The sequence below is a fragment of the Xiphophorus hellerii genome, chromosome 17 (genome assembly GCF_003331165.1).
Source record: "Xiphophorus hellerii strain 12219 chromosome 17, Xiphophorus_hellerii-4.1, whole genome shotgun sequence".
In the NCBI taxonomy this organism is placed as follows: Eukaryota; Metazoa; Chordata; class Actinopteri; order Cyprinodontiformes; family Poeciliidae; genus Xiphophorus; species Xiphophorus hellerii.
Genome location: NC_045688.1, coordinates 2,959,687 through 2,981,422, shown reverse-complemented (window position 1 = coordinate 2,981,422; position 21,736 = coordinate 2,959,687). Strand labels below are relative to the sequence as shown.

General features: G+C 37.2%; 1 protein-coding gene across 1 annotated transcript in view; it reads left to right on the top strand.

Moving 5' to 3' along the window:
* Window positions 1–16,448, top strand: part of LOC116736390 (leucine-rich repeat-containing G-protein coupled receptor 5A) — a 41,762-nt gene extending 25,314 nt beyond the window's left edge. The window contains exons 7-20 of the mRNA XM_032588812.1: window positions 4,016–4,084; window positions 4,218–4,289; window positions 5,006–5,077; window positions 6,600–6,668; window positions 8,483–8,554; window positions 8,723–8,788; window positions 9,063–9,134; window positions 10,763–10,834; window positions 11,033–11,158; window positions 11,248–11,384; window positions 12,484–12,567; window positions 13,605–13,848; window positions 13,914–14,074; window positions 15,015–16,448. Coding sequence (XP_032444703.1) covers window positions 4,016–4,084; window positions 4,218–4,289; window positions 5,006–5,077; window positions 6,600–6,668; window positions 8,483–8,554; window positions 8,723–8,788; window positions 9,063–9,134; window positions 10,763–10,834; window positions 11,033–11,158; window positions 11,248–11,384; window positions 12,484–12,567; window positions 13,605–13,848; window positions 13,914–14,074; window positions 15,015–15,718 — 2,020 coding nt within the window. The 3' untranslated portion in view covers window positions 15,719–16,448. The remainder of the gene's footprint in view (window positions 1–4,015; window positions 4,085–4,217; window positions 4,290–5,005; window positions 5,078–6,599; window positions 6,669–8,482; window positions 8,555–8,722; window positions 8,789–9,062; window positions 9,135–10,762; window positions 10,835–11,032; window positions 11,159–11,247; window positions 11,385–12,483; window positions 12,568–13,604; window positions 13,849–13,913; window positions 14,075–15,014) is intronic.
* The last annotated feature ends 5,288 nt before the right edge of the window (window positions 16,449–21,736 follow it).

Below are 21,736 nucleotides of genomic sequence, written 5' to 3'. Positions count from 1 at the left end.
TTCAAGAATCTGGGAAGGAAAAACCGAAGCCCAAACTAAAATCAAAGTCATCACATGACAGACGCAGCATTCAGTGTGTTTTACTGGGATTTTATTCAACAGAAACTAGTGAATAATTGTAACATGGAAGGAAAATTATGCATTATTTTCACATTTTTCTACAAATCATAAATCTGAAAAGTGTGCATTTTTATTCAGATCCCTTTATTATGATTCCCCTAAATAGTTCAGCCAGCTGCCTTAAAAAAATATCTACAAGCTAAATATGTAGTTATCAGTTTAGTTAGAAAGCTAAATATTTAATTTACAAAATATTTAGCTCCAAAAAACTTTTTGTTAGCAAGTTAAGTATTTAATTTCCAAACTAAATATTTAGTTTCCATGTAAATTTTTAGGAACAAATTAAATATTTAGCTTACCAGCTAATTATCTAGTTGGCTAACTACATATTTAACTAGAGAGCTAAATATGTAATTTACAAACACAAAATTTAGGTCCAAACCAAATATTTAGTTAGCAAGATAAATATTTAATAGACAAAAAAAAATATTTAGTTCCAAACCAAATATTTAGTTTACCAGCTAACTAGATATTTATCAAGCAAGCTACGTTGTTAGCTCACAATCTACATTTTGAGAGAAAAGAAAATTACAAACATGCAACAAGAACAACAATTGAAGCGAATCAGTAAAACCAGCAGGAGTTTAGACAAAAGTTTACAAGATAAAACTTTTATTTTGGTAGTTCTTTTCCTGTTATCAGCAAGTGAATTTGAATATTAGCTAAATATTTAGCTGGAAGCTAAATGTTTATTTTGGTGCTAATTAATTATGCTAACTAGATATTTAGCTTCAAACAAAATAGTTAATTCTAAGCTAAATATTTAGTTTGAAGCTAACTAAATAGCCTGCTAATTAAGCATAAATTTAGCTTTATAATTGAACAAATTTTTGCTGTTAATTTTTCACTTTCACTTTACAAACAGCTCCCAGTTGTTGTCTGATTCTGTTTTTCTGGACTAATTTTTGAAATGATCCAAATTCTCTTCCAAATATATAGTAGTAAATCGCAAAAATTCCCCTCACAAAATGTGATTACTTATTTTTTCCGTTCACTACGACGCTTTCCTGTTGAAATAAGCAGCAAGGTATGAAAATGGAAATAAAACCAGGCGGCGATAAACACATTACTGCTCCACCTGCACTTGATTCAGTTTTGGTTAAAATTAATCCGCTCACTATAAAATGTGATGAAAACCTGCATCTTCAAATGGTTTGTGGATCTCTAAATTGTCAACAATCACAACCTTCCAAACTCCATAAAAAGATCTCTGGAAAGAACGCAGCTCGACTATTGTTGTTAGCAGTGATCCTCTGAACACACACATGGACTCTCATGCTCAGACCCAGATTGAAACGATTTCAATTTAATGGTATTTTCACAATGTGGGAGCTTGTGAGTAGCTGTGTGTGTCTGTGGAGCAGCCACCTGCATCCCAGAGATGGATGAGAGGACCTAATTGAAGCCACATGTGGACTCGAGGAATGCTCTAGTATCTACTGGTGATGAAAGAGAAGAGAGGAGGAAGGAGGGACAGTTAAATGCTTCTTTAATAAAGTTAAAAGACAAAACAAAAAAGATTAAAGCAAAACATGAAGCTGGAAAAACAAAACGTTCACATGAAATTTTTTCCAAGCCTAAAATCTCCACCCAAATGCATCGTAAAGATGGTCATTTCATATTTGAGGCAACAGTCATCTGTTTTTCCCGATGAAGAGTTTGTTCTTACCTTAATTAACGGGGAAACGGAAAACACAAAAGGCTTTTCAAAGTCAAAAACTGATCATCCCTCCTGGGATGTTTAATTTATAGAAGAAGATGAAGATTCTTGTATCAATTTCAGGATAAATGCAACATCCACATTGCAGAAAGACACAATGATGAAGCTCTTATAACAATGTAAAGATAAAGTTTACAGATAATGATAATTTAAGTAGAGCTTTTGTTCGCAAAGTTTCTATCACAACATTTAGGCTGTTTTTCAATCTGATATTGCAGTGGATTTGGTTCAATTTTGGACCAAATTGCAACTTGTGTTTCATTTCCAGCTGCTTTGATTCTCTTTCATGCTGCACTGAGTCAAACCAACCAAACCCTATGAAAAACCTGTACCCCTCCTCGCCTGTTGGGGCGCTGCACCAAGAACGACTGGATGAAATGACATGAAAACCTCTGCAGAAAACACTGAGTGGAACTTCCTTTGTCACGAAATGGAAACAAAAATGGAGCAGAGTCAGATTTTGTCCAAAGATCATGAGTCATTTCTCCCGCTAGCGCCAGGCTAACGGGTTTCTTATGGTTGTATTTACCCAGAATGCCCTGCACTGTAGTCCACTTCTGGCTTCTGGAGCGGTCTCTGGTCTGGTTGCTATTCACATTCAAACCTCACCAGACTTCAACCAAGCCAAGGCCGAAGTTTGTAGGCAGACCAAAAGTCGAGTTTTTTTCTTTTCTCGCAAAGTTTGCCATTTGGATATCTGAAATTTTTCTAGAAAATTTCTGAGATTAATCGATTTTAATTTACTACTTTTGTTTTTCAGTCTACAAGTGCAATAGTAAAAATCAGAAGTTGTGCTCAGTGTCTGTGTCGTTTCCTTCAGTGGTTCTTGGCGTAGCGCCCCCACAGGTTAGGAGGGGAAATGTTTGTTTTACCTCAGAGAGGTGAGATCGAGAACCACAGCAGCTGAAAATGTTGCCAAATGGGACAATCAGGTGTGAAAACAGCCTTAGAGATGAAGTTTCTTTCTAGACTTCGGTAAAGCCGACAATCTCAGCTAGAAACACAATCTGCAGTGCAGAAATGATGATATAAGTATCAATTAAACAGATATTTTCCATTTTTGGTCTGACATGCTAACTCCATTCAACACAAAGTCTTTTATTCCAATAATCATAGCCAAGATTATTTATAGATTTCAAGTGTAAAGCTGACAGTTCCTGTATATATGTGAAATTCTTGTTTTATTATGAATATTTTGAAGGATTCCCAATGTAAATCTGACATTTTAAGTGGAGATGTTGTTTTTTCACTCCATCATTCCCATATAGAGTATTTCCAATCTACATTGGTTACAAGTTGATGTTGTGTCCGTTGTCTAGAAGATTCTCATAAAATCAGTCAAGATGTCGAATTTGCAGTGTTGACTCAAATGGAAATGTTGAAGAAACTGTTCCTGATTTTCTCTAATAGCTTGACGTGGTACATACTGTCCTAATTTACCTCTATTATAAAGGTACAATAAGTTTCAATTCACAATTCAGCCTTTTGTTGTTTTAGAGGTCAGTAACTTACGACTCTGTTGGAGATTTGGTAGGACCAGCATGTAGTAGATAATAAAGAGGCAATAAAACAAGATAATGATAAGATGAGATAAGATTGGCCTTTATTGTCTCTCTCAGGAGAATCGGACTCTTGTTGTAGCAGAACACAAACACAGTCCAACAAAAATTTACAAGGCCAGAGTACCAGGAACCCAACATTGAGATGTTACACAATTCCCAACCCCCTTCAAGATGATAGAAATGTCATATTATTGTTGTTCAAGTATGTTCAGAACATGAAAACATGTTCCAAGAGATTTAGACTTTTGCATAAAGATGACCCGTCTAAATTTAGAACAGGTGGTGGAAATTATCTGTGGTGTTGCCAGTTCCTGAGTTTTTCACTTTAGAGGCAACATTATTGGTTCTGTTATTAATAGGCTATAAAAAAGATGTAGCTGAAATTATTCCTTTTTTTTGTTGATTTGGTTGTTGATAATGTGGTTGTGCGTTGCTTACGTTAGCTTTGGGGACGTCTTGTTACGTCTGCTTGTTAGCATTGAGATAATTTCTAGAACATTTGAAAACAACATTATATCAGTTTTATTTATCATAATGAACCTTACACACATAAAGCGAGTGTCCTAACAGCAGAAATAATTGTCTTGTAAATATTCTTTGTCTTTTTTATCAGGGATTTAAACTACAACAGCCTGGTTGAGTTTCCTACAGCCATCCACTCACTCAGCCACCTCAAAGAGCTGTAAGTCTGAACTTTCTGGCTAGAAAACATTGTGTGCAAAAGCACCAAGTTCAATTATTTAAAAAAAATCATGAATCTATTCAGGAAAGAAAGGATAAATATAAAATATAATTTCTCTTGTTTCTGTTTTCAGAGGTTTCCACAGCAACAACATCCAGTCCATCCCAGAGCACGCCTTCACTGGGAACCCGTCTCTGATCTCCTTGTAGGTACCAACGACCCAGAAAACTCTTAACATTCCTTTAGTCATTGGTTTATATTAATAATGGATATTGATATCAGCCCAAATTCATATTGAGGCATCCCTAATTTTTCTGTTTTGCCTGGATTTATAAAAAATTTGTACCACAAACCCTCTTTTTCTGATTTTGTTTAGTAAACTTCTGCCAAAAACATCATGAATTTTGAGATTAAGCTCAGAAATTTTATAGAAAAAACTTTTAAATTTCTGAGATCCAAAACATGTCAAAGTCAGAATTTTTAAGATTAATCTCAGAAAATTTGACTTTGGAAACTAAGAAAGTTTCCAGAAATGTCCAAGTTTTGCTAGAAAATTTCTGATTAATCTCAACATTTCCGAGCTTTTTCTTTCAAATGTTTGACTTTTGGAGCTCAGAAATTTCCTTGTTTTTTCTAGAAAATTTTTTTTAGATTAATCTCAAAATTTCTGAGGTTTTTTTTCTCGCAAATATTCAACTTTTAAAACTCAGAACTTTCTAATTTTTTTGTAGAATATTTCTGAGATTAGTCTCAACATTTCTGAGCGTTTTTTTTTTTTTTTCAAAATTTTTGACTTTTGAAATTCAGAAATTTTCTTTTTTTTTTAAGGAAATTTCTGACATTAATCTCAACATTTCAGAATTTTTGGGAGAAATTTCCTCCTTTTTTCATCTATAATAAAAATGTGTTTTTATTTGACAGGTTGTTTTATGACAATCCAATTCAGTCTGTGGGACGGTCGGCCTTCCAGAACCTTCCAGAGCTTCGGACGCTGTGAGGAAAACACACACTCACCCTAATCAGTTAAAAACTTCAAGATTGAATTTGCTTTTAATAATAAACCAAATAAGTCACACATAGCAGTCCACATTTTCAGGGAACGCATTTGCAGAGGAGTGTCATTGTGTGAGTGTGTTGCTAACAGTAGTTAGCCTCGTCAGTGACCAAAACAAAGAGCTAAACTTTTCAGGTGTGACTGGAGCAGCTTAAAGTCTGGTGAGACATCATTCCCAGATCTGTCCTCCAAAAACAATAAATAAATGTGAAAATTATCTAAGTTGTTTGTCCAAATTCTGCTGGATTAGCTCAATATTAGCGCAGTGACTGGGAGCTAGCAGCCATTAGCTGCTAGCACATCAGGTGGTGTTAATCTGAAGCTGTTTTGTTTTAGCATAGTTCTTTTTCTAAACTAAAGTATCTATAATAGTGTTAGGAAACTTTAGATTTTAAATGTTTCTACAGAAAACTGTTTTGCCTCCCTCCAAAATAGAGCAGAGAAACTAGATAAATTCATTTTGTTACATTATACACAAACTGCGGCCATATTGGATTTTCAGTTTGACTTTCCAAGTCAGAATTTTGACCTTTGGGGGATTTAAATTAATTTTTTCTGTCCCTCGTATTCAGCAACTTTAGCCCAAAATAGGACATTAAGTGAAACGTGTGGCTTTGTGTTTAACTGAACGAGGGACATTTCTTTTGGCTTTGCAGCAGTTGCAACCGACTGGAGTCGGGAAGAGAAGCAGTACTTCAACATATTTTACTCAAGAGTGAAAAAGTATTTAGTTAAAAGTCTACTCAAGTACTTAGTAACTGATAAAATTATCAATAATTTAATATTTAAAAGTATAAAGTTAAGAGGAAATTTTGGTATTTTAAGGACGAAAATGACAATAATTCATACAAGTAACAAAAAATAACAATACATTTTTTCCATATCGGTTTCTTTCAATAAAAAACTTATGAAACTTTAACAAAAGCTGAAGGTGTGTGTTTGTGTCGGGTGAATTTTTGGTTTGTTTTTCATTCAAATCCAGAAATTTTACTCAAGAATAGAAATACTTCATAATAACATTACTCAAGTAAAAGTACAGTGTAGTAAATATACTTGTAAAAGTGTTTTTTTTTCTAAAAGTAGTTTAAGTAAATGTAATTGAGTAAATGTAATTAGTTACTAACCCACTCTGCGCTCTACTGGCCATAACAATAGAAACCAGGTTGATAATAGTTTTGTGATCGAAGTGTTTTCTTCTTCTATTCATCAATCATTTTTTTAAAGTCTATACTGAATTTCTCTTTGCCAGAGGATCCCATCGAACATTATTTTCCTTTCATTCACAGATGAAAAGTAAAGGTCAGCTTAGGGTGACTCGGTATTTAGCTTGAGCCTCATTAAATCAGGTGCTAATTACACAAAGAATGTAACGCTCAAACTGAACGGCGGCCAGAACATTTTTCTGTTTCCTAAACGTAAATCCGCTTCTCTCAGCTTGAACTCTGCCCGGTTTTCTCTCAGATCTCTGAACGGTGCGGCAGAACTCGCAGAGTTTCCAGATCTGTCGGGAACCAAGGGTCTGGAGAGCCTGTAAGACGCGCACACACCCTCACAGAGGAATGTTTCATATCTGTTTGCTGTTGTAGCCCTCTTGACTGTGTTTTTTCAGAGCTGAACCCCATATCAAACTGTTGTTATTAAAAACTACAGTTATTATCCTTCTGGCAGGCTGTAGCTTTATTATTTCTACAGCTCAGCCTGAAATTAAAAAGCCCTTTTGTCCTCCCATTGCTAAGCCAAATTTCCAAGTGATAATAAACACGTTTGCAGAGTTTATTTTCTTGTATTTTTCCGTCTAGACTCATTTCTGAAGGTGGTATGTGTTCAGCTGTAACCAGTAGGTGGAAATGCAAACGGCAACCAAACAAACCATCCCTTGATTTTCCACTGTCTGCCTTTAAAATGACCTTCAGTCTGACCCAGTTCCATTAAATGATCCCAGAATGTTGTTATAAATCATTTTGTCTAATCAACAGCAAACTGTAAAAAAAAAAAAAAAGAAAATCAACTGTAAAAAAGTGTTAGTCCTTCACAGATTTATTTTTATTTTTTGTCACACCTAAAAGTTTTGAGTAAATTGAATAAATAGAACAAAATTAAAATATCTTTTATTAGAATACACTTCACCTGTCATTACGGAAAACCCTTAAATGTGGCTGAATTAAAACATTTCTGCAGATCAGAGTGGACTGGAAATCATTAGTGGTAAAGACTCAAAATGTTTTCTGAGTATTTTCAGAAGAAAGTATTTATAAAAATGCTCGTTAAAGAACACGGTTCCTGATTTCCAATTTGATCCCCCAACATATATTAAGATTTTTAAAATGTTAATTATATAAATTTTTACTGTACATATTAGTTGATGTCACCAACAATTGGTGTTTTTCAAAAATACTTGATTTATCCCAAAGAAAAATGTAATTTGACATCATAATTTGTGTCATTCAAGCAAAGAATCGCTTTGGATGTTGATTCTGTGGACAGGAAGGGTTTCTGGTAGCAGTCAGTGTTTCAGCCAATCTGTCGAAGCCTCTGACTGAAGACTGTTGCTGTATAGCCGGGCAGCAGAGATGATACCATCAGTTGTTGGCAAACTCTGCTAATCCACCTCATTTGCTTTTGCCACTCCAAATAACCAAATATCCATCTGGCTGTTTGGTTAGAAAGTCTAGCAGAGAGATGTTAGAGTAGGGGATATGATGTTTGCTCATTAAGATGGATGGAAAACCTGGTTTGAACTGTCCTGCCCTGCATCCATGAAGCCCCATTATAAACTCCTCTGGGATTTGGGGTCAAAGTTCAGCTTCTGTTTGACTTTTTCAGACGCTAATCAGGCTAATCAGGTTCATAACAACTGTTTGAAACTAAAAAGTAAATGCAAAAACCCTTCCAGCTGCAAAGCCTCTAAAACAAGAGAGAATTGTTCAAAAAAGAACCTCAACCAAAAAATATGAACAAAATCAGATGCAATGTAACACAGCTACTCCGACATGCTGAGTGTCGCAATTCTAAAGTTAATAGTTTCATGCTATTGATGATGATTGCAAGACTTTGTCATGACTAGTTGAGAATAGGACTGAGATAAAGTGAAAAAGCAGCCAAAGTCCAATGATAAATCCTTAAAAACATGTTTTACGTTAGAAGAGCTGCAGTCCAGTATGTGTGGACACCTGCTGGTCAATAAGACCAGATGGGATCTTGAACTGCAGCATGTTTCATTTATAAATTGTGTTTTTAGGTTTAAAATGCTGCTCTGTGTAAAATGTTTATTCAGGAACAGAACTTTAAAGCTGCAGCTCCTGCTCTCTCAAACAGATGTAACACATTTCCTTTTGGGCTTGTAGGACGATCACTGGAGCTCGGATCACGTCTCTTCCCAGTTCGATGTGTGAGCAGCTTCCAAACCTTCAGCTGCTGTGAGTCTTCTCATCATCTCCATCCCAACCAGTCCTTTATAGTCCCAACACTCATCGTTTAGCTGATCCTGTTGAAGAATACCTTAATATGCAGCAAGCTGCTGCGTTTAAGGACTGTTGGACGTCCCTGACAGCTGCTGATAGCAAAAACTGTGTTTGTGTCTGCAGCGACCTCTCGTATAACAAGATCCAGACTCTTCCGAGCTTCACTGGCTGTGAAAGCATCCAGAAGATGTGAGGTTTATCTTCATTTCCTTTTAATGAAGGCGTTTATCTCTCTTATCTTGGCAAAAGGAACAACTTTTGTCAACCTCTGAGGCCTGTAAAGCACATTTATCAAGTCTCTGGTTACCTTAGCAACCAGTAAAACACATTCAGCTGTGCATCATGGGAACAGTTAGCAGTAGTGTTGTCTGTTTAAGACCAATCAGAAGCCAAGAAAATGCTTTAAAGTAGAAAAATGTAAAGTGATGCAATGGAAACACTGTGGCGGATCTTTGTGTTGCAGTGATCTCCACCATAACGAGATAGAGGAGCTGAGGGAGAACACTTTCACCGGCCTGATGACCCTTCGCTCGCTGTAAGAACACACACTGTGAAGATCTAATTAGTCTTCAGATCCTGACCCATGAACTTAACTTAAACCTCTTTAAGTACTTCCAAATGGAAGCGCTGATCAAGGTGGTCCGCTTGTCGTTGGAGCAGCTGTCATGAAGTCAGTGATGGAGTAGAGAAACTACTGCTGCTGGTGCTCTGTCTGTCTTAAATGAATTGAAGGCTCTCCAGCTCAGGAAAAGCAATGCAAATAAGCAACAAATTATAGAATAGAAATTTTTTTAATTGATAAAATACTCTGAAAATAAAACATCAGTATGGAGGCAGTTAACAGAGGGGAGGAAATATGAAGCAGATTTCTGCAGCCACCATACCTGTAAAACATTTCAAATGAAATTTTAAATGTATTGAATGAAACAAACCAAAAACAAATGAGAGAGAGCTGATGAAGAGGCTGGAGAGGTGGGGCATTCTCAAATCATTCTGCCAAAAAAGGAATTAAAGGTTTGGTAGTTGTAGACTGAGTCAGGTTGGGCATACCAGGGCAATGGAGACTAGAGGAGTTGCCAGGGATCTGAAGATTGGAGGTATGGCTGCTGAGAGGCAAGGAGTGACCGAGGCTTTAAAGACTAGAAACAGGTGACCATCACTCAGGAGACTTATAGAGTGACCCAGACTTTAAAAACTCAAGAAGTGGCTGCGGGTCTGAGGATTCGAGGAGTAACCAGCACTCAGAACAGACTCTGAAAAACTGAAGGAGTGGCCATGGGTCTGAGGACTTGAGGAGTGTTTAGGTGGCGGTCACTCCTCGGGTGACGGCCATCTTGAACACTTGAGGAGTGACCACAGCTCTAATTACTTGAGGAGTGACTCTGAAAATTCAAGGAGTGACTCGAACACCTTGAAGACTTGACTGGGGCTCTGAAGACTCTAGAGATTGACCAGCATTTAGAAAACTCGCATAACGACTGGGGCTCTGAAAACTTAGGGGTGGCCACGGCTCAAGAGGACTGAAGGAGTTACCAGCACTCTGAAGACTCAAACAGTGACCAACACCTTGAGGACTTGAGGAGTAGGTGAAGTCTAAAATAGCAGCATAAGGGACTCCTGAAGTAGACTGTAGGAAGGAAGGCTCTGAGGGCAGTGGTTGATCATGAAGGCTGGGCTGATGGAGATGTGAGAAACAGACTCTGAAGATAATGGAGTAAATATATATTGACAATGCAGCTGAAGAAGACAGTTCTGATGATGATGATGTGTCCACTGAAGAGGATACCATCAGTGACGAGAGGCAAAAATGATGCTGGTGATACAAGCGATGTAGATGTTACCCCAACCCACTAAAGTTGCAATCAGCAGCCCCAGAAAACGTGTGGCCTTGGAGAAGTTGTATGATGCAACCCTGGGACAGACGTATGCTTTTCAGAAGGACATGTGGATGCTGTGTGCTGCTCACTTCATGCAGCCTGAATGGAGATACTGCTTGACAACTGATTTTAAATCACATTTTAAAGAAACTAGGAGAAAGCTGAAAGAGTTTGAGTTGTGACAGGGGGAAGGACAAACACCTGTTGAACTGTTCCAACCATAAATCCTCATTCAGTTAGCTTTGTGTGATATTGATGCTGATATTTTATCTCTTTTCTTTTGTAGAGATTTATCCTGGAACCGGTTGTCATCTGTGAAGCCAAACTCATTCTTTGCTCTGACGTCTCTCTCCAAACTGTGAGTTTTTCTGCAACACCAGAGACTCTTTTTTACAAACCCCTATGATGCATTTAGATCCTTAATAAATCAGAAGATTTTGCCTCAGGCCCTCTCAGGAGGTTAAACTGCCCCTGCTAATAGCATTTAGCAGTAAAATCAGATTACTGATGATGGAAATACTTTGGTGAACAACTGGACCATTTTCTGTTTCTGCAGTGACCTGTCATCCAATCAGCTGTCCTCTCTGCCTCTTACTGGTCTGCAGAGTTTAACTCACATTCGGCTGGTGGGAAACGATCAGCTGATGGAGTTAATACCCCGAGAAGACCTGCCACAAGTCAGGTGGGTCCCTAGATTCTGATTAGCCTGTTTTGTCTGTCTACTCTGCAATTTCTAGGAATAAATGCTAAGAGTTGTAAGTGTCTGCTCAGGGTGATGGAGCTTCCCTACGCCTTCCAGTGCTGTGCCTTCATCTCCTGTGAGATGAGAGGAGAAGGAGGATTATCCTGGGAAAGGGAAGAGGCGGCAGACTCTACAGCGAGAGACGCTCCTTTCCTTTCCAGTCAAGGTAAACGCCACAAGAAACACCTCAAAGTTCCTGATGCAAAGAACCAAAAGAAAACATTAAAGGGGAGACAGTACCGTGAAAATATTTTTTAAAAAAACCAAACAGACACAACTGAGTACGACGCTGTATCAAGACCGTTGTAGATAGAAAAAAATAAGTAAATTTGCAACTTTTGAAACTCTAAACTTTCTGCTTTTTTTTCCAGGAAAATTTATGAGATTAAACGCAAAATATTTTTCTTGAAAAAACAAACCAAAACTTCTGAGCTCCAAAAGTAAAAAAATTGCGAGAAAAATTCTGTGCTTTTGAACCTGATCTCAGAAACTTTCTAGGAAAAAACAGACATTTTTTGAGTTTCAAAAGTAAAAACTTTTTTGACAAATGTTCAACAAAAATCTTTGACCTTTGAAACTCAGAACTTTCCAAAAAAAAATCTGGAAAATTTCAGAGATTTTTCTGTAAAAACATTCTGAGTGCTAAAAGTTACACATTTCCAAAATAAACTCAGGACTTTTGAGCTTAATCTCAGAAAATTTCTAGGAAAAACCCTTAAAATTTTTTGAGTTTCAAAAGTAAAACATTTTTGTTAAATTTTCAACCAAGATTTTTGAGTTTTGAAACTCAAAACTTACCCTTTTTTTTTTCTCAAAAATTTCTGAGATTAGTTTCACAATTTATCTGATCTTTCTAGAAAGTTTTTGTCTTTTCAAACTCTGAAATTTCCATATTTTCTAGAAATTTCTTTCTGTTTTTGTTTTATGGCTGAAATGTACTTCTCCTATTTTTTTCTGTCTACAGTGGACCTAACTCGCCCTCGTAACTGTGACTATGAAGCTGAAATGGATCAAAAATAAATAAATCAAAATAAAAAATACTGATCAATTTAATTTATACATCCTGAAGAGCATAGGACACATTAAATATATTTGAGTACAAAGGCTCTCAATAAAAGTGGCCCTAGAACAGAGCTTTGATTGACCTCACTTCATTGTTTTTTGGAAATTTGATTTTAATAGAATTATCCAGCACAAAAACACATTTAATAAGTAATCTACTTATTTTACAAACAGCATTTTTCTTCACGTTTGTTTGTGTGCAGTGGACCAGGACTGGGACGATTTTCTGATGGAGTTTGAAGACGAACCCAAACCTCAACACTCTGTTCACTGCAGCCCAACTCCAGGTAACAAAATGTCTCTTTATGTTTACTTTTTTCAACTCGTTTCAAGCTACAAACACACACAATATATATACATAGTGTTTTTGTCTTTTTCCAGTTACTTAATGACGTTACCACATCTCATTTGCATACTATTTGTCCATTGGCTGGTTTTGTACGACCAGTTGGACCTTATCATGAGCGGTACCTTAAACTTTAAAGAACCTTAAACTGAAAGTTTTGGACAGAGAGATTCTGCAAAAAATGAAATTGTGCAAAAAGAAAACACATAATCTCGCGTCTACCAGCCACGGTTCTACGATCCAGGAAGAAGATGAGAAGATTGAGTCCAATTGAGGAAATGTTAGGCAAATATAACCACACAGGGTTATATTTTTGGCCAGCAGGGCATAAGACTGATCCAAACTCCTAGAGCCTTAACTCCAGAGTCCTGGGGTCCAACAACAGACTAAAGCCACATCAGGGAGTCAACCAATCAGGGAGAGAGTAGGTGAGGTGTTCAGGGCTGGCTGGAAAAACAGAGATGTGAGTTGGATAACAAACTGCATAAAAAAAAATCAGTTTATAATTGGGTGTAAACTGTAATTAAAGCCGCGGTCTGTAACTTCTATAAAGAATCTTTTTTACATATTTAACATTATGTTGTTACAGTTTAATATTATGCAGATGAGCTGCTATAGGTTTCTAAAGAGATGCACTAAATACAACCAGAGCCAGGAGGAGGGGCTTAACGCTGTCAATCAATCTCATGTACTCGCTGCTAAATGTACTAATGGCAGAGAAATAGATCACCATTACAGGAAAACTGTTTATCCACAGACATCAGCTGCGATGCTAACTAGCCTTAGCATTGACAACAGGCTATGCTAGCTGCAATGTAGCAGAGCCCAAGGGTGATTGACAGCGCTAAGACCTGCCTCCTGGCTCTGATTGGTTGATGCATATCATCCTGCATCAGTTTAAACTAATATGTAAAAACTATTTTTTATGAAAGTGACATACTGCAGCTTTAAAAGAGCTAATCTTTGGATCTCTCTCAGGTCCGTTCCAGCCGTGTCTCCGCCTTCTCGGCAGCTGGATGATCCGAGGCGGCGTCTGGCTCATCGCTGCAATCTCATTGGTCAGCAACGGACTCGTTGTCCTGTCGGTCTTCTTCTCTCCAGCCAGCGTCGTCACGCCCCCCAAGCTCCTGGTTGGCCTGCTGGCTCTGGTGAACGGCCTGATGGGAGTGTGGAGCGGCTGGCTGGCGGCGGTGGATGCCTGGACGTTTGGCAGCTTCTGGAGGTTTGAATACAGTTATTATCTGACTAACTTGCTCCTCCTTGGTTTTAATGTCTGTTCTGTTGCAGGTACGGGGTGAAGTGGGAGAGCAGCTTCCTGTGTCGCCTCAGCGGCTTCCTGTGTGTGTTTGCATCTCAGACCGCCCTCTTCCTGCTGACCGTCGCGGCTCTGGAGCGATGTCTGTCTGCTGCAGGTGCAACACAGAGCAGCAAAACTGACAGGAGCAGCGGTGAGAGAAACGTCAACAAACATTTGTCACCATCTAACCTTAGAACCAATATTCTGTCATCAATCCTAATTCACATGGCGGTTTTATAAACTTACAATTGAATAAGGTTTGACGTCTGGCCTGAAGTTTTCATTATCCAATGGTTATTCTGCACCCAGAATGCATTGCTGCAGAACAGGAAACATTTTGAAAAATATATTGATGCCCTCCATGTTTTCTGACTAACGGTAGAAGTGGTCAATTAGGCAAAATCAAAAACAAAGTTAGCGAAACTCCATAACTTCAAATCTGACACCATCAGTGGAAAGTGTGCAGGTAAGAGTGATATAACACATTTTAATGTAAAACTACGAATAAGAGCCATTGTAGATAAAAAAAAAAAAAAAGAGTAATTTTTTAGATTAATCTCGGAAAACTTGGAGAAAAAACTTGGAAATTTCTGTTTGAAAAGTCAAAATTTTGCAAGAAAAAACAAACATTTTGAGATTAATGTAAAAAAAATTCTTGGAAAAGCTGAAAATGTTTGACCTTTGAAACTTAAATTTTCATGTGTATAAAATTAATTGCAAAACGTTGGAGTTGTAGCAAGTTTTTGTCTTTTGGAGCTCTTTGAGTTTTTGGTGGAAATTTACTCCTTTTTTCTGTGTACAATGGCCCTAAATAATCGTTGTAGATATATTATTATGTTGTAACATGTTTTGTTTTTAACACACGGTGGGTATGGACTTGGTTGAATATAATATTAACGTTAGCATTAGCAGAACTAATGTGTAGTGCTTTAGAGTGATCAAACACAGACTTGAATACAAAGCATAAAAGATATGTAGCATCATGTTTCAAGTGCATTGAATTATGAGGATTGAATTATTTGACATTTTATTTCTAAAAATGCAGAAACATATTTTAAAACTCAGCCATGTTTTAACTCTTGTTCCCGCAGGTCGTTCTTCGTCGACGCTCTTCATCCGTTTGTCGATCTTCCTCTGCTTCCTGCTCGGCTTCGTCATCACTCTGCCTCCGCTGATGGCCGGTCACAGCAGCTCCTCCTTCTGTTTGCCGCTGCCTTCGTCATCCTCCTCTTCCTCCACCCTGGCCTTCGCGGTCTCCTTGGTGCTCTTCGACTCGCTCTGTTTCCTCGTCATGACGCTCTCCTACACTCGCCTCTACTGCCGCGCCAGCAAAGCTCCGCCAAACTCCGACGACAACGCGCCTTTGACTCGTCACATCGCCTGGCTGCTCTTCTCCGACTGCCTGCTCTACCTCCCCGTCGCCTTCCTCTCCTTCTCCTCCCTCCTGCGGCTCCCCGCCGCCGGGCCAGAGGCAGCGAAGGGAGTCCTGCTGCTCGTGACGCCGCTTCCGGCTTGCGTAAACCCGCTTCTCTATCTCCTCTTCAACCCGCTCGCCAGGGGAGAGCTGGCGGCGCTGGCGGCGCTGGCGGCTCGCGCCTGCAGGGGCGCAGTGGCGACAAAGTTACAGAGAAGGGGCGTGACCGGAGGACGGCCGCTGGATTCAACGTACGACGAAGACGCGGAGAAGCAGTCGTGTGACTCGACTCAAGCGCTGGTGGTTGTGGAAGGTGTGAAGGAAGAGGAGGAGCAGAGGAGCAAGACGCAACCGTCGCTGTCGGCCGCCCAACGTCGCTAAACGGACAGGAAACTCACACATGTAACGTTTGTTGGTCTCACCTGACAAAAGCTTGAATATCGATCCCAAAGGTTCTGCTTCATTCTAACAGAACCTTCAAAATCTGCCTCATTTTAACGGGGAGCTGTTGATCAAAATTCACATTTACATTTCGATTTGGGTTTGAACTGCTTCTAAAAGCAGGTAAAGCACTTAAAAAAACAATAAGTTAATGTTTTTGGTGTGTGGAAAATGAGCCATTTCAAAAACCTCCCTAATATTAACTCACATTCTACGGCACTATGCCGTTACCTAGCAACTAGCCTGTTGCCTAGCAACCCAGGCAGAGTTCCAGCCTCGTCACCTAGGGTTCCGCTTTATGCGCTGTACAATGGCTGCTGGAAAAGACTAGAGTTTTGTTGTTGAGTTACCATCCAGAAACTATTTGCTGCATTTTTGTTGGTTGTGCAGGAGGCTCCACTTCTGCTTTTTAAAGATGTACGGTTGTATAGTTATGCATCTGTTTGCAGCTATTTTGATGTGTGAGTGTAAACAGTGAGTTGGGGGCGTGGCCAGCAGCAGCTTATTTGGATTATCCTTTAGGTTTCAGGGCATCAAAGTAAGGGAACTTCAGCCTTTGGTGGACAATCCTGCATGTTTTAGTGAGACAGATTTCTATGACGACGATTATTAATGAATTTGTGTATATTTTTTGCTTTTGAAACTCGAGATTTTCTTTTTTAGTTTCAAAAGTAAAAATATATACAAATTTTGGAAAGTTTCTGAATTTGAAAAGTCAGAAATTTTCAATGTTTGAAACTCAGAAAACTCGAGTTTTTTTCAAGATTTTTTTTTTAATTCATCTCAAAATTTGTTTTTTTCGTACAGATGTTTGACTTTTCAAACTCAGAATTTTCTGTTATTTGTAGAAAATTTCTGACGTTAATCTAAAAATTTTAGTTGTTTCTTTTATCACAAAATTTCAACTTTTTCATTTTTTTAATTTTTTGGCATAAATTTTTTTCCCATAATGGCCCTAACACGGCGTAGTATTTTCTCCATTTATTGCATATCATCACTAACACTGTTGGTTTGGGTGATTCTTCTCCCGATAAATGAAATCCTGAGAATCTGAAGCATTTAAATGTGAGAAAAATATGCGGAAGTGAGTCTCAGTAGCTGATTGACGTGATTTCTCAGAATATAAGCACATTTTTCAGGTTTTATTGTCGGTTTTTTTTTTTTTTTTTTGGTGTTTTTATGTGGTAATCACATAAAATGCGTCTAGAAATGACTTTAAGGGACCAGATTTCATGAATTTTTGCTCTGCTTTTCCAGCCGTTGTCAGGTGAGATCAAACCTACAAGTCCAGCAAATGTAGCAGCAGCTGAAGAAGAGAAACCTGAACTTATTTTTCTATTTTTTTCCTGTTTTGACCAGACCGTTTGTTTCAGAGGAGGGTCGCAGACATCACGAAGGGTTTCATTTTTAAAACATGGTTTTGCAGCAACGCGCCACCAAATGTTGCCGCTAACATCTCGTGTTTCTGCGAGCGAGTGTGAAAACTGCAGCCTGCGTGAGAATTTCGTCAACCTGGAGGAGAAAACCAGCTGCAGAATCATCCGTCCATTCAGTCTGAAATGTTTATATCTTTAAGCTCATTCTGGCCTCATTTTCAGGTCACAAGTATAAAAATAATCTGTTTTTGTGTTGTAAATAGGCGCTACTGTGACAATCTTCCTTTACGTAGACTGTGAGAAATCTGTTTTTTCAAGGTTTTTGTTGTATGTATATTACAGTTGTTTTTTAACGCTTGTCTTTTTCATGTTTGTCGTGTGAAGTGGTGATTGTGAACACTGTTTCACATAAATGTGACCTAAAATACCTTCAGATTTTCTCACCTCTCCTGCTAAATCTTTGGGCAGGAGAAACATTTTCTACTTCATTTATTTATTTTTTTTAAAAATGGTCCGACGTTATATAATTTTTAGAGAAAAAATTTTAATCTTTGCTTCTTGTGGTGATTTAATGGAAATTTTAGACTCATCTGCTTTTGAATAAATCAACTTTCTTGGCTTTTAAATCAAAGCTACTTTATGTATTTCAATATATTTTTAATCCAGCATCAAAAAAACAGCTGTTGAGAAGTTTAAGTGAAACCTGCTTTAGTTAACATAGAAACTTTGATTTATAACCATAATTTTGCTTTATTTATAATCAAATAAAACATTAAACTTACAAAAATCATTTCTCATTTTCAGTAAAGTGCTCCAAAGTTGTGGCGATTTAAGGACATAGTCTGAAAATATGATGAAAATGGATGAAAAAAAATAATTTGCTGCTAGTTTGAGTAAATTTAATGCAAATATTTCATGAAAGGTTTAGTTTTTTTATCTGAAATTCAGACTTCTCCACACTTTTCATTTAACTGAAGAATAAAATGTTGCAAAACAAGATTTGTTTTAATCTTTTACCTTGATTATTTAAGTAGTATTAAAATAATCCAGCTGTGGGAATTTTCCATACAATTGGGCATTTAAAAATTAATTTTGACAAAGTATTAATCAATTAAAAGTGGATTTTTAAAAATATATTTTGAACAGTAGAGCTGTTAAAATATATATTAAAAAAAGATAAATTGTCTGTCAAACAGCAGTTTTCCCAGTATGAACAAATTATTTCCACACTTACTGGCTGGTATTTTGGTAAGCAAAGTTCTTTTTATTATTTTGGGTGAATTACATTTTTTTAACCTTTTTGTTGTATTTTTCAGGTGGGAATCAGAAAATACAAACAAGTTGTTTCATTTGAAACAAACTTACGTGGATAAATTCAGTAACATTACGATGAGTCTGCATCAAATATCAGTGGTTATAACTGGAAAAAAACACATAAAATCTCCATTTATTTGTAACCACAAGGTAATAGTTGATTAGTTACAGAAACGTGACCAGAGGGACCGGGAATCGAACTCATGACCTCCTGATTGCAATACGACTATTTGAAATATTGTTATTGACACATTGCATAAATTACAGGGTTTGAACAGGTTATAGTATTCTTATCTTTGTATTTATGTTGGATTTCCTCTCAGTTTTCCTTCGTTATCGTGTTCATTTAGTTTATATCTCAGCTTTTTCTGTGTATTTCACCATAAATGTTATATGGGCAGGTTTTTCTTTTATATCATCCAATTTTATTTTGAATTTCACAGACAATCTAAATACACAAGTAGATAGAAATTATTTTAGATCATGGTTTCTGCCTCCCTCAAAAATTGCCCCAGAGTTGGTCTAATTGTAACAACAAAATTCAATAACTTTGGTAAAAGAATTTGTCTTCATATGTTTTTCTGTATGTTTCTGGTAAAAACACGTCTTCAGTGTTGTACTTTCAATATCTAACGCTTTCACTTGTAAAAATTAAAACATAAACCAGATGAATTAAGAGGGCGGGGTTTAAACTTATGCTCCGCCCTTTTTTAAATGTGTCACCACAGCAACAATCAAATGAATATATATAAAAAAAGAATAATCACAAAGCATGACTATGAATGTGTGCTGTTAAAAGTTTGCTGCTGCACTTTTTCTGTAATCAGCACTTAAAATATAAACAAATTAAATGTTTCCTGCAAATGTAAAATGGTTCTTCCCTTCAAATGTTCTTCTTGTCTTGTAAATCTTTGTAAAGTACTTTGAGTGTTTGTTGGAGTGTAGTTTGTAAAGTTTAGCTTGAAGTTACAGTTTGTGACGTAAATAAATCTGCAAAATGTATAGTTGAGTCTGTTATTATTCTTATTAGCAAAAAAGTTTACATTTAATGTAAACCAATTTGGTTTCTTTACTAACTTCGCCTAATCTTTTTTCACTCTAAATTCGGAGCCTCCCTGAATGCCTCATACGTCCGTAGTGTCACGTATTAACGTCAGAGTTCACAGCTAATGGCAAAAATATGTTGTCCGGCTGCTGCAGACTTCTATGTGAGAGACATATTGGGAACAAATTGGTATAATGTCCTAAATAAAAAGTCAAAATATCTGTTTTCAGGGAAGAAATAAGCTCTCCAATGTAACTCAGCGCTCATTGTGTCGAAGAAAACCGTTTCGGTGAGTTAGCATTTTAGCTAGGTTATGCTACAGTTTTATTGACGCATTAATATTATTTTTTAATATGACCAGAAATATGTTCTGTTCAGAGAAAATACGTGCTTTGACTAAGTAATTTGGTTAGCTGCTTAGCTATTAGGTTAGCTAAAGTGCTAAGCTAATGCAGCTACCTCTACCATGATTAGATTAGCCAAAAACTGTACTTGAGTAGTAGCATTACGTCAATATATTGTAAAAAGAAGTAATAGTGCGTTTTCTAAACTTTCCGCTTTGTTCGGAGTTTTTAAGATAATCGTTTTTATTGATGTTAAACTGAGGTTTCGTGTTAAAACGCATAAAAATGTATTGTTTTCCCAGATATCCGGCTATGTGAACAAGGCCTGAAGCAGAGATGCAATGTCAGCCTTGTGGTCATTATTTCATGGTGTTGAAAAGGTAGGAAAATATTTATAATATTGGTTAATACAATATTAATATTAAACAATTATTAATATTAATATTAACAATATTAATAATATATTATTGCTGTAACCACTGCTGTTATGGTTATTAGCCATAACAGCAGTATTAATACTAGATATTGCTATCATTCCAAACTTTCATATCGGCTGACCCTTAAAGTAAATTCTTAAAATATCTAATTCTTTGTACTTAATTGATATAATACGAGTTTCACTATTAGAAGAAATGAAATAAATACATTTTTAATGATGCTCCAATGCTACGCTGTCCAAACCCGACTGGATTCTCCTAATGGCAAACAAAACATGGAAGCAACAATCACTCATCAGCCATTTAAACAGATGGTTACCATGGAGACCGAAAACAGGCTGGTGGACGGACATTACTGCTGACCAAACAGTTATTCTAACGTCTCTGGTGACTTGTCTGAATGCCTGGGAGCTGCTGGTTGATGTTCTGCAGTAAATCACTTGTAACACGTTGATAATCGCAGTCTTGACGTTTCAAGCTGCGTCAAAGTTCCCCCAATTTTAGTCATATCTCCTTATCGGACTTTTTTAGAACAACTGATGACTAAATCTTTATGATCACCCCTGGTGAAGTATAAAATTGGCTCAGTCATCCTCTACCTTTTTTAGTTTTTAGTCACATTTCAGGATGTACTGATGTGGATCAGTGACTCCATGATTGCTGCTGAATAAGTAACTGACTTAACATAAACCTTTATCTAGCTAGAATGAGTCACAGCAGCTTGTCAGTCAGACTCACTGACTGATGTGGATGAATCACTAAATAAAACCTAAAAGTGGATTTTTTTTAACACTGAGAAGTTTAATGTTTGAAAACTTACCAAATATTAAATGTTCTTTAAGGTTTTTGATTAATTTGATCTCGAGGGGTCGATGTGACACCCCTGGACTTACTATTTCCAGTTCTGCCAGATGAGTTGAAAGAGAAGCTTCAAGGATTTTTGTCAGCAGAAAGAGAAGGAAGAAGTTCAAACCACCGCTCCTATCAATCATAATGGGCACGGGTCGTATCCCCTACTCCAACATCTTTCTGCCTGACTGACTAAACATTCAACCAGACAGATTTAAAGAGGAAGCAAATGAGCTGGATTAGCAGTGCTTGCCAACAACTCATGGTGAATTCAGGACATGTTAAATTAAGCTGTTAGCAACAAACAGCAACAGTCTTCAATTAGAGACCTCAAGAGCCGTTGCAAGACTGACTGCTACTGGAGATCAACAACATTTGATTAAATAAAGTATGTTTGAATTGAGCTCAATTTCTACTTATTCTTTGTCTTTAATTTAATTTTTTATCTCTCTTGGATTATTTCCGTCTTCTTTGGTTCTCTCTCCACCTGTCCACCACCAGCCTCAGGGTTTTTTTTTTTCTTACATCTGTTTGAAAGTTTGGGTGGATTTTTAGTGTTAAGCTGCTAATTTTATGTTCCAGTCGTTCAAACT